The sequence below is a fragment of the Malurus melanocephalus genome, unplaced genomic scaffold (assembly GCF_030028575.1).
Source record: "Malurus melanocephalus ecotype Western Australia unplaced genomic scaffold, MMel_1.1 scaffold_94, whole genome shotgun sequence".
NCBI classification, from domain to species: domain Eukaryota; kingdom Metazoa; phylum Chordata; class Aves; order Passeriformes; family Maluridae; genus Malurus; species Malurus melanocephalus.
In genome coordinates this window covers 909,013-925,462 of record NW_026623326.1, presented here as the reverse complement: position 1 = coordinate 925,462, position 16,450 = coordinate 909,013, and the positions used below count along the sequence as shown (strand labels likewise).

The 16,450-nt window shown below is 42.0% G+C and overlaps 1 protein-coding gene across 4 annotated transcripts in view; it reads left to right on the top strand.

Moving 5' to 3' along the window:
- SEMA5B (semaphorin 5B) overlaps nt 1–16,450 on the top strand; it is a 262,758-nt gene that overhangs the window by 151,989 nt on the left and 94,319 nt on the right. For all 4 annotated transcript variants that reach the window (XM_057368566.1, XM_057368567.1, XM_057368565.1 and 1 more), the window contains one exon: nt 11,147–11,192. In XM_057368566.1, coding sequence (XP_057224549.1) covers nt 11,147–11,192 — 46 coding nt within the window. The remainder of the gene's footprint in view (nt 1–11,146; nt 11,193–16,450) is intronic.

The window sequence follows — 16,450 nt, the reverse complement described above, 5'->3', positions numbered from 1 at the left end:
ACAAGGGTCAGCCATTCACAGTGAGTGGAGGTATTTACTGAGGAAAAGCAGCCAGAAAGCGTTGTGGCCAGAAGCCCTCACAGTTCTGCCTGCCAAGAGGGCTGTCAGCTCCATTGGGAGATGGGAAGGGTTCATCCCCCGTGGCTGTTGTTCATGGAAGTGCAGCCCAGGAGTCCTTGTCAAACTGGCTTTTACCAACAAGAGCCCAGAGGTAGAGGGTAGTGAGCAAAAGCTGCATCAAGGGACTCAGAACTGGCAAGTAAAGTGCACGTCATTATGGACTGCCAGACTTCTCTGCAATAAATGTAAAACTACTRAGCTGCTGGTGATGCAAGTCTTGACGCTTGACAGAGGTGATTTTCAGRTTTGATTTAGAGCTGATCTGAATGTGCTTGTTACTGCCAAGTAGATAGGTGCAAGAGAGGAGTTATTAYAGAATCACAGAAAGGCTTGGGTTGGTAGGGACCTTAAAGATCATCTTCTTCCAACCCTCCCACCATGGACAAGAATGCCACCAAGTAGATCAGGCTTCTCAGRGCCCCACTAAACCTGGCCTTGAACACTTCCAGGGATGGCCCATCAATATGGTTGGCCTGGGGAGCAGAGAATGTGCAAGGGTTTTAGGGGAAGTACAGCATTAAGGCACACCCTTTCCTAACTAATGCTCCTGGCTGWATGACTGTTAAAAAGTCTCTGGATCATGCAGGCTTAGGGGCTGAAGGCTGAATAGAATGACTGATGTCCCAAAAGAGTTCCTTCAAGTTGCARATTGCAGAAATATGGCAGATTGTAAATATATTCTAGGACCCTCAACCAGCTGGTTTGGCATCCTGAGTTTATTGAAAGTCTCTGGTATATGATGGATTATTCTGTCAGGCACCAGGTTACATGCAGATTTGTGGCTGAAYATAGGCTCTCTCCTGACTGTTTGGCAGAAAGCTCCAGAGCACTGCAGTAAAATGCTCAAAACCTGTKCTTGTCAGAAAATATCACTCTTACCCTTGGGCACCTTCAATCCTGTCCACATCTGGACTGCCACTAAACCCTGAAGAGAGTAAGTCCCTGTAGATAATGCTGTCTAGGCAAAAAGCATTTTGCAAACCAGGAAATTCAGTGGCAGCAGTTGGGTCAGAGTAGTTCCACAGATCCACAGCATATAAAATCTGTCAGCAATACTTTTTATTGCTAAATCGTCAGAGCCCCTCACCAGCATTCGCTCTCACAGGACTTCAGTGAGGCAAGAAAGCACTAATAATTTCACACTATAGATAGGAATGCAAGGCCAGGAAGGATTAAGAGACCCCCTGCCCTATGCAAAGGCTGTGCTGTTGAGTCACGTGAATTTATAGCAGATCTAAAAACCAGTACAGTACTGTGCTTAACACATCTACTCCTGCAGTGAGRCTGCACTTTCTGAAGATACCAGTCAAGGCCTGCACAACATCAGTCTGCACTTGACTGATGTGGGTATAGCCAAAGCTCTTCTCTGGGCTCAGAAAATCCATGGCAGGGGTGTAATTTCAACCCTTTACTTTTGCATTTCCACCTGGTGTTTTCATCACTTGCTCTCAGCCTTGCCTCTCCAAAGAAGATGCAAGTCTTCCAAATATTCATGAAATCCTGTGAGCCTCATGCACTTACCCTGGGACAGTGGAGCTTCAGCATGGCTGAAAAAGTCAAGTGTCATATAGCACRGAGTGACCACCATGCAAAGAGGTTMATATTGGGCACAGCCACATGGGCATAGCCAACAGTTGGTGCCCAGACTTGCCCTGAAACAGCCAGGAATGCTGTGCCATTTGTCCTTGTTAACACCTGACTACAGGATTTTTCTCAATAGTTTTCTGGGAAAAAAATGGACTGAACCATTTCTGGTGGCTTGCATTATTATTGCACAGCCTTGTGCCAGCTTTACCCCCTGCTAAGTCACACTGGGCTGAGAAATTACCTTGCCAGTTGAGGTATTAATGAGGACGTGAGCAAGCAAAGAGCACGATAATATTTTTGATTATATCCATATCATAGGTGGGCCTCTGAAAGTGCTAGTGCAGAGAARTGGAGAGAAACAAATTCCTTCCTTTTTCACAGTGATTTTTCCTATCAGACAAAAGAATGCTCTAATTAAAGTTACATCCTTGTATTGTAGGCTGCAGGGGGGAAGATAATATGGTGATGTGAGGGGAAAAGAATCACTCTCTGAAATTAGCATACACTTTCAAAGGACCATGATATTTTTAAAGAAATTGCCTGACCTGCGTGGTAAAGAATGTGGTGAAGGTGACAAAGTTGTGATTAGACACTGCAGCTAGTTAAATCCATAATTGGGGTGCACAGTTTCTTTACAAAGGGAGAAAAGTGTGATTTAAAGTGCAGGTTTTAACCTCTCTGGTTGAACCTGGGATAGATCAAAGGCAGATTTTCCTCTCTGATACTCTGCCAGGTGAGGTCAGCTCAGCCCTTGTATAAAGTGTGGGGGGTGAAGCCTCACTGGGGTGTCTRTTCTTTACCTACAGGGTTTGCTTTCCTCTGTTGATTTGCACCCAGTGTGAATTTGGCATGCCCTTAATCTGTGCTGTCCCTAATTTATACCCCCTGGGGAGAAGGGGAAAAGGTGTGGAACGGATGAAGGACARTTTTGTTATTATGGGATTCTGGGAGGTTTAGAGCCTGGCCCAAATTTTGTTCAAAATGTAATTTTTTTTCTTAGTTACAATTTGTGCATTTTCTCAAGCAAAGAACATGAATTTTAGTTAACTCAGAATAAATAAATCAAATAAAATGCTATACTGCAACAGTCAGGTTGTTGGGATGGACCCAGGCAATCTTGGTGCAGCACAGACTGATAGAAAGCATCTTTACACAGCAAATTGGAGGCCTCACTAGAAAAATATCTCATATTCCAGATAAAATGAAAATTGGTGATAACCTATCACGAAAGCAGCCACCCATGAGAGGCTCACTTGCTTTACTAACACACTGAGAATAATTAAGTTTGAAGATTGTATTTTTGAGAGTGGGATGTGTGCAAACACAAGGTCAGGATACTTTGGCAAAAGCCTTGGAGACTTGGACATAATGTGTTTTACGGCATCACAGAACAGGGCTGCAGAGCAGTTTTCCTCTGCATTGCTGAAAATACTTTCTCTTGCTCTGGTTGAAGYAGTGATATGTCAGTTTTATATGGCAGGGCTCACCACAGTGATTTGCATATCACTTTCTATCCAGATGTTTAGGTGCTAAGYGTACTGTTCTGTGCCACTGCAAAGGTATAAAAACCCAGCAGAGAGAAGGGATTGTTGGGCAATAACTTAATCTCACTGGCAAACTGTCGGTGTTTACATACCAGTCATGTTGAATTCCTCCAGAGTTTGAGAAAAGTCTGACAGAACTGAGGGTGTTTATCAGCCTAAGTAGGCAGGTGGGGAGGCTGCCAGGAAGATCTGAACAATATCAGTGCATCAGAAGAAGAGGAATTTTACGTTGTGACTTACTGAAAGTGATGGGCAAATAGGAGAGCAAAAGTCCCTGTGTGTCTTGGGGCCATATCCGGGTGCTGTAAGTGCTCTGTGGCTGCCAGCTGGATGAGAGAGGAAGAGAGGAGCTCTCAGCCACAAGTCAAAAAGGACTTGAGGTGGGATAATATGTGATGGTCTGAGAGATGGAGTCACTCTTCCAGGAAAATAAGAACACACACGTGAGTTTTGAAACACCTCAATTTCCATTCTTGAGGTTGTAAAGAAACTCATCTAGTGAAAAAGAGGAAAGATAATGCGACCATAAAACAAACAAACAAAMAAAGCTAATTGACCCTCRTTTTATAAATATATTCAAACAATATTACAGAAAAATATCCCAATCCCCATTCATTGAAGTGTCTCAGGAGCATAGCAAATACTRTCACCCCCAAGGATGTGGAATCACACAGCAGTGAGGCTTTGCCTCTCCTGCCCTGGGGAAAGAGAAGGGCGAGAGACATCAGAACCAGCTTTCTGCTCCYTTTGCGAGGTGATGAGAGAGGGGACAAGGCTGTTCATCCAAGGACTGATCCCTCCCTGCTTCTCCATTCCACAGCAGCATCCATCTATCTAGATTTCTGCATATTGGCATAGCCCAGGCGTGCCTCAGCTTTGCTGTTGTCCTGCCTGCTCTRCAGCTGTGTCTGCCTCTTTGACTCTCCCTAGAGCTGGCCCTGAATATACAGCACCGAGAGGAGCAGATCTGTGCCATGCGCCCTGTGCCATCAAAGCTGGTGGTAGTTCTCCTCCACTGAATGCAATATAGAGGAATTTCATCCTTGTTTCCACAGAGAAGGACTAACTGGGCTTCAGTGCAACACAGAAACAGTAGCTAAGCCCCTGGCTTAATTTGGAAGCTGTTTAATCAGAATGATATGCTGCCTGCATAAGGATCCTCTTCTAAGAGGTTGTTTCTCTAGCTCTGGCTGAATTTATAACTGAGAAAAGATGCATTGGGAAAARCAATTCTTCATACAGCAACTGCATCATATTACTGTCTGCCATTTAGCATGGTTCTCTGTTGTACATCTATTGATTTTTYAGGAAGAATGATGTATTGGACAAGTTTTTCTTCAATAGAAACAAAATTACTGGTGAAAAAGGATCCAGCTTGTAGGGTAGCTGCTGGTTCTCCACCTTTTCTCCAGCAAGAGTTTGCCAGGTGCTTCAAATGGACCACTGGAGTAACATTTGCAAACGGATTGTCATATCACACTCTGCACCAGGCATGTAATTAACTCCTTCTGAAAGCAAAGGCCAGAATCATCCTTCAGGAGCTGGGTTTCTTACTATGGTTGGCTAGTTCCGAAATGTGGATAACCATCTGAAAAGTTCAGCCACAGCTGGCCCTGCGTAGAGGCACTGTGCGTTAATCTAGCATGAGATTTGGTAGCCAGGAGCCCTGGGGTCTGATCTTGATTCCATCACTGACTCACTGTGTGCTTTGGAGAAGGTCATTTAACCTTTCTCTGGCTCATTTTCTCCATTAGGATAAGGAGGGGAATGATAGCAACCAGCTCCCAGGGAGTCGTGAAGCATGACTAAGCTGTGTTTGTCRTGTAGTGTGGAAGTACAAAGTGTATCTAAGGCCTCCAGAAGCAAAGATAGGAAGAGCTGACAGGAGTTGCTGGCTCCTAGCCCGAGGCTCAGCCCCAGCACGTGGCTTCCAGGARTGCCAGACGGGAGCATTAGTTGTCATATGCATAATTCTGTATCTTGTTTCATATCACCCAGAGGACCCCGTTCTGTTAATTATTTTTCTTATAATCTACTCTGTGACAGTTGTGAGTCCCTCTTGCAGACCTGGACCCTGATTGCTGCACAATCCTACCCCAAGGAGGGGAAGAGAAAAGGAGGTGCAGATCTCTCCTTCCTGGCACCCAGTGATGGGATGCATCAGAATGGTCTGAAACTGTGACAGAGAAGGTTCTGACTGGACATTGGGAAGAGTCTCTACTGAAAGAGTCTATTTTATTTTATTTACACAGAGAACCTCTTCCCAGAGCACCATGAGCATATCTGAGGCTCAAGTACCTCATCCAGGCTACGCAGAATATGCAGAAGTGCACTATGTGCCAGTGCAATAATTGTCCCCAAAAGGGACAGTTACTCTTCACTCAGTTCTATTCAACTTTACCTGCCCTGGTTTTGGTTGGAATAGAGTTAATTTTCTTCTTTGTAGCTGATACAGGGCYGTGTTTTGGATTCAGTACGAGAATAGTGTTAATAACACACTGATGTTTTAGTTGTTGCTAAGTAGTGCTTACACTAAGTCAAGGGCTTTTCAGTTTTCCATGCTCTGCTAGGGAGCAGATGCACAAGAAGCCAGGAGGAGGGATTGTGGCCAGGATAGYTGACCTGAACTGGCCAGAGGGATATTCCATACTCTGGAACATCATGCTTGAGTACCAAACTGGGGGTAGTTGGCCCGGAGGGCCAATTGCTGGTGGGAGATGGGCTGGGCACTGGGTGGGGGATTGAGCAGTTGTGTTGTGCWGCACCTGTATTTCTTGGGCTTTATTCGTCTTTCTCATTATTAGTATTGTCACAACCACAACAAAAATAGCAATTGACTTTGTTTCAATTATTAAATTGTTCCTATCTCAGGCTGTGGGTTTTATTTTTTCCCAATTCTGCTCCCAGTCCCMCTGGGGAAGGTGGGAGTGAGCGAGTAGTTGCATGGTACTTAGTGGCCAGGGTTAAACCACAACATTCTCTCTACGTGTATTTTTTCTGCATGATCAGACATTATTATCAGCTTCTGTTGGTTTTGTTTCTACTTGCAGAGTAACTGCCTAGAAAGAGAGGGAGTTAGAGATAGCCTGCCCTGTAAGGAGGGAAGGTGGAGCTTCTCACACCTACTGTAAGGTGCAGGGAAGTAGCAACAGACACACAGGTGGAACATGTCTTGTAGTGATAGAGACCAGCTAAGTAAAGGCAGCATTTTTTTTTGGCTTCTGTGTGTGGGTCCTAGTCCTGACAGGTTCTGGTGGTGGTCAGCACGTGGGTTCTTGTGACTGCCAGTTTGGTAGCAGGGGTTATTCTGAAATATAGAGAGGTTTCCTTACCAACTCGGTGTGTGAGAAGTTAGGAAATATGAACAAGCCTCACTCATTTAAATAGCAAAAATAATCTGAAGCTAGGATAGCCTCTCATTTATACATGATCAGCCAATCGACTGCAGGGATGTTCCTCCCRATCTACTGCAGCAGAACTGAAAAGCTGCTCTCTCTTAATTAGGAGGATGCACCTTTTAATCAGCCAGTGCAGTGCTGACAGATGTGGTGCCTGAAAAGAGGCRCTGAAAGGGAGTGACTGAAGCATGTTGCAACCCTTATAATTTCAGAGCTCCTAAAACGAAGAGTCTCTGTTATTATTGAAGCACTCTTGTTATGTGGCTTCCCAATGGAAAGGCTTAAATTTGTCATGTATGTGTTGCTCAGCAGCATCACAGCCGAAGGGCTTTGGCTTCAAAGTAAATTGTTGCAGGGCCAGGCAATGTGTGAACAAGTGCATGGGCACCATGTTACAAAGTTCACCCACGGTGCGATTGGCTACATGAAATAAACACTTAATAAGCAGGTTTGACTTGGAAATGTCATGGCAAACAGATTTAAGTGGGAATATTCTTCCACACCCTTTCCTGAAACACATCTCAGCTGCTCTCTTGCTGTTCTGGTATGTATATTTTGTGGTACCAGGCACAGTGAGCACTTAATCATTTTACAAATAGCCAAATACAAATTACAAAGCCAATTAACAAACACTTTCATTTACAGGATTTCTGCTTCAGCTTGGCTGTGGTCATATGCAYACAGCATAGAGTTCCCAGTTCAAGAAAGTAATTTGACATCTACCCATGAATGTAAATGACACTTCAGCACAGGTTTACATGCTGTGCCCCAACTTTGGGGCAAGTTATTCTCCTAACTAGGGCATAAACTAATGATCCAGGAGATCAGCTCCTGGTTGTGCTGCAGATATGWTCTGTCATGTTGGCTAGGTTGCTCAATCAGTGCTCTAAACTTAAATGAGAGTTATGTATCTTCTTCTCTCTTCTGTATRTATTCAGATGGCAAATTCTTTATGCCTAGGTTTTATAGAGCAGAACAGTCTTTACAGCAGCTAACTCAGYGTATCTGAGCTGGGGAATAATATCCCACTGCAATCAGAGGTGACAGAGAGAGAATCTGCCCTCAGGTTTGTTTGAACAGGCATTGGCTGAGAATCAATCTCCAGAGGAAACATCATCAACCTTCTCTGTCTTAATGCAACAAAACCACAGCCTTGGCTGAGACTTCAGGGCATGACTCTTTAACATGGGCATTTTCAGAAAGGCTGTTGTTTATGAAAAATGAGGTTAGTTGTAATAATAATTCGTAGTTTGAGGCATAATGTCATTTGTCCCAGAGTACTCAGAGGAGTGTAGTCACTTGCTCTGGAGATGGCTGAAATGCARCCAAATCTGGCATGAAACAAAACTTGTTTTTAACACTGTGAAGTTAGGCAACCTTTTAGGACAGAAGGTTGTCCTATTCCTCCAATTTTGTGCACCAGCTTTTTATACAGAAGAAGGAGGAAATTAGAATATCCAGGCAATTGCTCTTCTGGCCTAGTCCAGTGGGTTTAATTTAGGAGAGAAAGGAATTAACCAGCATTCACTTACAAGACAAAATGTGAGGAAAAAGATAGAAAAAAAAACAAGAAGGCACCTCATCCATTCATGTGGAGATCTGTGTTCTTACATATTTCTTACTCATACTCCTTCAGCTGCTCTAAATTATAGTTCAACAAGGTATTAAACAGACATAACTTCAAACACAAGCAGAAAAAAAGGACACAAATGGGGCAATTCTAGCTACAATAAACCATGCCTGTCATTCAGAGGCTTTGCTCATTCTTGGACTGAAATTGCAGTTAAAATGCAATTCATAAATTGACACTGTCTGATTCAGCCAATCTTTCCCTTTGGCTTTTTACTCCTGGTATAGCTTTCTAGAACAAGTATGTTTGAAAAAGCATGTTAATAATTAAGGATTAGTCAGTTCTAGCTGGGCAGGTCAAATGGAGTCAGGAGGTGATTCTGACAACCTGGTTTGCCTACAGGTGTTTGTGTTGCTGCTGATAAGATGTGAGAAGGATCAACCAAATAAAAAGAAACTGCTAGTGCCTGTAGAGACACCAGGTGAAGCAAGCTGATGAAAATTGTAGGGAAACCCTCCTTTTTGTAAGAAAGCCCCAAGGCCAGACTTAGAGAGCTAAGGTTAGTATAAAGCTTTTGGAASATTGTTGTGCTATTCACATTAGCGCTATGTTCCTGCCTGGTTTGGGTCTCAGCCACCCGAGTTGCTTTGTCCAGGTGCTGCATAGCAGTCACTGAGAGGACAGACTGGCTTTATTGAAATGGACACTATTCCTCTCTGCATCTCTTTTGGCTGAGTGCGATGAAAATTGTGTCCTTTAGATGTGTCTCTTTCATTAAAGATAKTTTGGTTGAATTTGCTCTGCAGTGCTATCGGGGAAAAAAACCTGCTAATATTAAAACTTATTACCTAGTCAAACTGTCCAGCTTTTTGCAAGCCTAGAACAAGGAGCTGAAATCTGCATTATAAGGCTTCCAAAATCAATGCATTTAAATAGCATGCTTAACAACAGGAGAGAAACTTCAAGTCTCTAGTTATGAGAACTTTTCCCTGAGGGTATTGTAAGATTGGAGGCCTTCTCCAGRAGAAGGCTTATTCCATGATATCTCATGTCTGGAGTTGCATTAATATTTTGGTGTGAGTAGCAATGTGGTGTTCTAAGGGAGCTGTCAGATCCATCARTGGATGAGAATTTATCTTATTTTGAAATTTTAGCTGTGTGTAGCTTAGTGCTTCTGGTCTGATTCATGCAGCCTATATTTAAGGCTGATGCTAAAGAGTTAATAACAATTTTTTTTTAACATATGCATCCCTTTGAAACCGAATAAGGTTTCAGATTGTACAAAAGAACTGCTGGATCTTCAGTGATAGGACTAGGAGAGAGGATGTAGATTTCTGCTGTGTGYGCGTGTCTGTGTATTTCTCTCTGTACTTACAGGACATATCATAATCACTGATATATTTTCTTCAGATATTGCTAATGGGTCTCGTTCTTCTCTGGGTTACCAGTCCCAGTACAGAATACAATGGTGCAAATTAGAGCAAATCAGAGCTACATCAGCTGAAGATTTGGTATCAGGAGTTCTCAAGTTCCCCACCATCCTTGTTCCCGTTCTTCTTTGTTAACAGTCAGCAGCATTTGAGAGCTTTTGATTTMTTTCTGGAACTGGAACAAAGTACACAGGCAACTCTAYGCTTATGACTTAGGTGATACACAAGTGATACATAACAGAAGGAGGAAAAAYTGCTCAAGCCTTGTCATGGTCATTGTGACCCAATACAAATCTCTCATGTTGAAGTTTGAATTACTTTCTTTGCTTGGGCAGAGTGTGCTGCTGTACAGACACTTAAGAAGGCTCTTCAGAAGGGTCCTTAGGACCTTTTCATCACCATAGGAATCTTTCTCTGGTTTTACTGACCTAAAACTGGATTTGTGTTCTCACTAGATGAGGGAAAGTYTGTATACAGGTGCTTCTAGAGAAGATGAAACTGTATCATCAAARCTGCACTTTCTACCACTGACACAGAGCCACTTCCAGAAGCATCATTCAATTCACCTTGTATAATAGAAATGTGTCTTCTCTGGGAGATTGTGGTGACAGGGATGTTGGAGCAGGAGCTCAGCTCTTYAGACCTCCTGACAGATGGGATGCGAAAAAACTAAGTTAGATGTGGTCAAAAGTCTCAAGCACACAACCCAGTCTGTATGGCTTAATATGTCAGCTGATTCCTGGTAACTGCATTGTCCTAGCAAGCAAAAATGTGAGATAAATCCTGTTAACAAAGCCTTATCTATAGATGTTTATGCAAATATGTGTTGCCTCCTCTTTGTGATGGGATATGAGCATTCAGAAGGGTGACAGGAGCTCAGCCAATATGTGGTATCTCATGCTACAGTGACTTCTGTCAGGAATTCCCTCGCTTTGCCTGTGAAGAGACGATGACAGGAGGATTGGGAATATCTGCAGTCACTGCCTTGATTTCCCTGCTGATTTTCTGTGCAGAGAGATTCCACTGAGAAGCATATCCTCTATTTTTTTCCACGAAGTCCTGAATGGGAATTCCCACAAGGACAGGCTTGGGAGAGCACACTATAGAGTCAGCTCTGCTCCAGCTGGCTTCTGTCCAATCCCAGTTTTCTCAGAATTCAGTGGAAAACATGACTGCAGCCCATATGGACTTCAACTAAAGCCTGCTGAGAGTTTGCAAATGGCCCTTTGTGGTTGGGATTTCATTGTGGTTCTTCATTATGGATTCTGGAATATTTAGTACTAGGACCTGCTCAGAACTTTGTTACCAGGTATACTAATACACTGCTGAACAAGTCAGTGAACAGGCATACAACCACTTTTGAATTCTGTGGAGAGGTGTCAGGAAAACCTTTTGTTTATAGACATGAATGACCAAAAACTATTACTTGCTTTAATAACTTTTCCTTTCCTTCCTTGGTAGCCTAATAGTTTGTAATTTTTCTGCTTGTTCATGCAGGAACTACCTCTTCAGACTTAGTCTACACAACGTTTCTCTTATTCAGGTATGTTCACTTTTTACTCTCTTATTTTATTTGACTTKTTAATGAAATTCTGTAATATTTGATGTACATTTTCAGAAACTTATATAGTGTAAATTTGCCCAAAGTGGTGGAGCAGAGAGAAGATGAAGTCAGAACCAGATGCTTATTCCCACTCCAGCGATAATGCTGGGGGAGGGGTTCTGCTATGCTTGCCCACTTGGATGGTGCTCTCTGGTWTTGCTTCTCGAGTATTTGGGTGGTAATGGCATCTGCCAAAAATACGGCATCTTAAGGAAGAAAGCTTGTAGTGTGACTGATACAGGCTTAAACAACAATCAATAGAAGTCCTTGGATTTCTTTAGTGATGTCAGCAACATGCTGGAGAAGGTTTTACTGTTCTCATCCATCCTCATTTTTAGCCCTTGTAGGCCTTTGTGAACATGGATTGTTGAGGAGTTGTGTTTTGCTGAATGCATTACTAAAACTACAATTGGACTTGCAATAATTCAAGAGACAAAATGGATTGAAAAATGYGTGTTACCATTGCATTTACCAAGGCAAAGCAGCTCAAGTTTGAAAKAGCTTGAAAATATCCAGCAGTATTAGGACTTTACTCTCACTGCRCTGAATCTGGAATCGGAGGATGCAGCAAAAATTGTTAATGAAAACACCAGCTGCTTATCTTTAAATAAACACTTATGCTCTGGGATACTTATCGACTTCTATAGTTGCTAGATCACCCAAGATGTATTCAGCACTTTTCCAGACRGACTGAGAGGCCTTGCTCCTGTACCTGACCACACAAAGAAGCCATTAGAGTAGTGTTGCCAGCCATTCTGATGTGCACAAGCCTTTTGCTGTTAGTAAGAGTTACAAGTATAGATGGAGAGAAGAAAAGATGTTTAATGGTTGTAAAATGCATTGAATCTTCCTTGAAAAGGAAAACAAAGTCCGGAGTTACCCATGACAACAATAAAGAGTTAGAGAAGCTGCTACTCCCATTTGGCAGTGGTTTCTCTTTGCAGAGCCATATTAGCATGGCTGGAAGGTTTCCAGCGAGCTCACAGGAGAGGGAAGGCTCCGTAGTTATGAGAGGTGTCATACCTTCTGCAATGCCTGTCATCACACTGCCTGACACAGCTTCTGGTGCTTGTCAGGGATCCCTTTCCTCTGAACCCAATTGTGAAGCTCCCTCATACACTTCTGAAGTCAGGCTTGGCTCGGGCCCTTTTCAGCGCAGTGAGTTTCCTTTTCTAYACTGCAAAACATGGGAAGTCTCCTTCTATGGCACTGGAGGTTGCTGTGGGATCTCCGGTTAACATAATGAGCTTAGTTCGCTCCTGCTTTCTGGGTGTATCCGGTTACTTTGCCAGGACTTTTTGCATGACAAAGAGAGCATGGAATTATGTTGACACACGTGTTGGGAATGATGGAAGCGATTGTTTCCTGACCTAATGGTTGCCTAAGTAGCTGCTTGGCTTGTCTCCATAAAGCTCATGATGTGGCTTAAAGGCACCACCTTCCCTTTGCCGTTTATCATTTTAAAGGTCAGATCAGAAAGGGAGACAAGAAATTGCAAGGAACTTGCATTTATTTCTGTAGGGTYGAGAGTGCAGTTTAAGAAATGATCACAATGTTAATTTGCATTATTTTCTCTCCTCTTTGCTTGTAAGTAAAATGCAGTGCGGATCTTGTTGGACCCGAATTGGGATAGATGAAAAACTATTGTAGTTTATTGAGATTGCATTCTGATTTATTTCTGCTCAGGGGACTTTACTGTCATCCTGCCAGTGGTGTTAAATCTGCTTCATGGTGCAGGTTTGTGGTGACAGATATCTACTCCCTTGCATTTGTACTTCCAGGAAGAGAGGGGAGAAATATGAGAAGCGTGGTCTATGGAGACAGCAGGATATGTTGGTTGTGGGACAAAGCCCGGCAGTGTGAGGAATGTACCCTCTAAGCATGGTTTGCTGAAGTTGAAAGCTGTTTTTYCGTAAGTGTTCTCGTGCTTTATTCTGAGGCTGCACTGTCCCTGTGGGAAGAAGCCACACCACGTAGTTTAGATAGGAAGTTGCTGTCTTGGAATTGCAGTAGGCTCAAAGACAATCTAGTATTAACTGAGCAAGCTATTGATTAAGAGCTGTGTAAAAAAGACATCATTACCCTATAGAAGAATTTTGATTTCAGGGTAGTGAAGGAAGAGAGGCCAATTTTGGGATGTGTCAGCTTTTGGGCTGCTTTATAATAAGGGGTAAATTATTTTCCTTTCTTATCTCTCATCTACTCCACCATGTGCTGAAGTTTCCTTCTCACTTAGAATTTTCTGTTGGTTCTGTTGGGGTTGTTTTTCCAAGTCTGTAGCACTGATCTTTTACATGAGAACCTGCTGAGTGGAGTGGAGCAAAACTGAAGCAGGACAAGCTCATTTCCTGCTCCACAGAACCAAATGTCCCATCTTCTCAGAGATTTTTTTCCCCACCTCTCTATGTTTCTGAATAGTGTTTCAGAAATTCCATTTGGAACCTGAGAAGTTTTACACCAAATGAGTTTTAGTTGTGTGAGAAATTTTGGAGGTGGTTTATACTTTCGTGAAAAACATTTTTGGCTAAMCTTCAATATCCATAAGAAAGTTGAGGCCCAGGTATTTTGGGGAACATTTGTGAGCTTGTCTACCTTTTTCTGGCCAAATTTGAAGCACCTTGTTAAAGAATTACTTAAAATCAGCATCTTGGARTAGGGTATCCAAAAAGCACCAGTTAATATTGAAAACTTTGGCATGTAATGTTCAAATTCTTACAGCAGTCAAGAAGCACAGTTTTAAAATGTACACACTTCCCTAAACCTTTAGCAACTCTTTTTAAACAACATTTCTACAATATATTTAATCTCATTCTTTAAATGATTGTCATATATGCATTGTAAAGTCTTGTTATTAGACATTTTATAGAACACAGTTTTWAAATGATGTGCACTTGGAGAGCATGCTGAGGCCATAGAAAAGTCAGTTTTGTACTGGAGTTGGTAATTAATAGAGTAGGTGGAAGGGTCATTTTAAAAACATAAGCCTTTGAGCAAATTTTTTAAAATGCACAATACTGCTGAGGTTTTCATAGCAAGGAATGCTATTCTGGGGTTGTGTTAAAAGCAGGCTGCTTGGCTGGCATTTCATAGATCGCAGTGTGGTGTCTGCCCCCYGCTCACCATGATTTTACCTGGATTCTCAGTTCTCAATTGAACTGAGTAGGAAATTTTTTTTCCAACCTTTTTGAGATACAAAGATTTCCAACCTTTTTGCATTGAGATGAAAACAAGACTATTTGACATTTTTGTAAAATCTGAAGGAGTGGGAGATAGACACATGGCTAATTGGCATGCAAATATTCTGGGTCAAGTTATTTCATGAAGCATCAAAAGAGAGCATTTGCATGTGCATTTCTCTCATCTCAAACAATTGTCCTTGTTTGTTTGCAGGCATCCTTTGTCCTCTTCCCCTTTCCTTTCCTCTTTCCTTTTCATTTTCCTTTCTTCTTTCTTTTTACCCTTTCCCTTCTGTCTGGATCTAAGGTGTCCTTCTAGACTCTAATCTGATGAGAGTAATAGAAAGTGTTAGAATATCATAAAATATTTTGRTTTCAATTGTTTGTTTTAATTGAAGATCTCTTATAAAAAAGTTTTTAAGCAGCCCTGCAAAATTTGTGTGCTGATATGTCAGGCTTGTAGTATTTTAAGTATTTAAAAATGTGAGTTCCCCAGTAGTCATAAAGCTGAATTAGGAAGGATTGCATGTGGAGTTCAACACTCTCCAGTATCACCTAGGTCTACMATTACAGCTCTACTGTTACCCCATTGAAAACCACAAAAAGGCTACAGAATACACAACCTCTGAAATTCGGCTTCACATTTCTAAATAAGGTCCCCTATATTCACATGGGTACTTTGGAGAGTGCTACCCAGTCACTAGGGCAAAACTTGATGAACTTCTCAGTCCCACTGAGGCATAAGACTGAAAACCAAGCTTAAAGTAAGTTATCAACATCCTGAGGCAGCATCAGCTCTTAAATTATGATCTGAACCTTACTGAAATAAATTTCTTTGGAATGAGCATTTTTTTTCAAGCTTAAAATAGAGACAAAACATCTCCCATAGTGTCTTGTTGCAGATGAACTGCAGCCACCTATYCAGTGCATTTCTGGTAAAGATAGTTGAACTCAGCTTTTCCTCCCTCAATCTGTGAAGCAGCAATTGCTGCTACAGAGATGAAGCTCTTAAACTGCACAGCTGCTCCTGAAGACACACTTCCCTCCCTGCTWCTCCCTGAAGGAATCTTTTACTCTCTGGCATAATCACTGGTAAATCAACAGCATGTATCAACAAAGTGTAGTTAATAATAATAAAGCTTGCCTATCAGTCCTCAATATGTCACATAGCAACAAAGGGAACAGGTTTTGTCTTTTGCACTTTGAATCAATCCGAGCATTAAATGCATTATTTTCTACTTATTTAGGGTTCAGTAGTTCCACACTTGTGTCTGCTGATGAGAAACATGCTCTGCAAGAGTATAGAAGTGTGAGGAGAGGTGGCAGARTCTAACTTGGTTTTTCTCTGTGTAGTTGAATAAAATATGATAAACAAAATCAATGGGGAACAGTGAGTAATATAGTTTACAGCACAAATTGTCACTCAAGTAATCTTTCCTGGTGAAAATACTTCACCGAGAAATGTTAAGGATTCACAATATGTTCATAAAGCCCTGGCACTCATCAGAAAACTTGCAAATATGAGATAAATCTTACATCCCCAAGAGTTGCTGGATGGGCACCAGATGGGGCTCTGAGGGCCAAATTCATACTGCTGGCTCTGCCTGTGGATGCCTGAGGGAAAGTTAATCTGCCCAGTTTGTCTGCCTGGTGTTTGCTCGTGAAACAGGGCTGTAGCACTCCTTTTAAAGCAATGTGGCATTTGCCAGTAAAAGAGAGGTAAAGTATTGTATTTCAGATTTCCTTGCAGAAACATCCTTGAGCCAGAGCTGTTCCTATTTTTCAAAACATCTATTCAAAGATCATGAAAAAATTAGGCATTGATATGCAGCACAAGCCYAGGGCTGCTCAGAAGCTGGCCCAACTTTGCTGAATGTATTTATTTCTTCAATCTAGTTGGAATGTCAAGATTATCATCCAATTTAAAATCCAGTTTGGGAAGCAATTTTGGGAAAGAGTGAGAATACTTTGTCTATCTTTATGTACCATTGAGTTGCCTGACAGGAATTGCATTTTGAAATG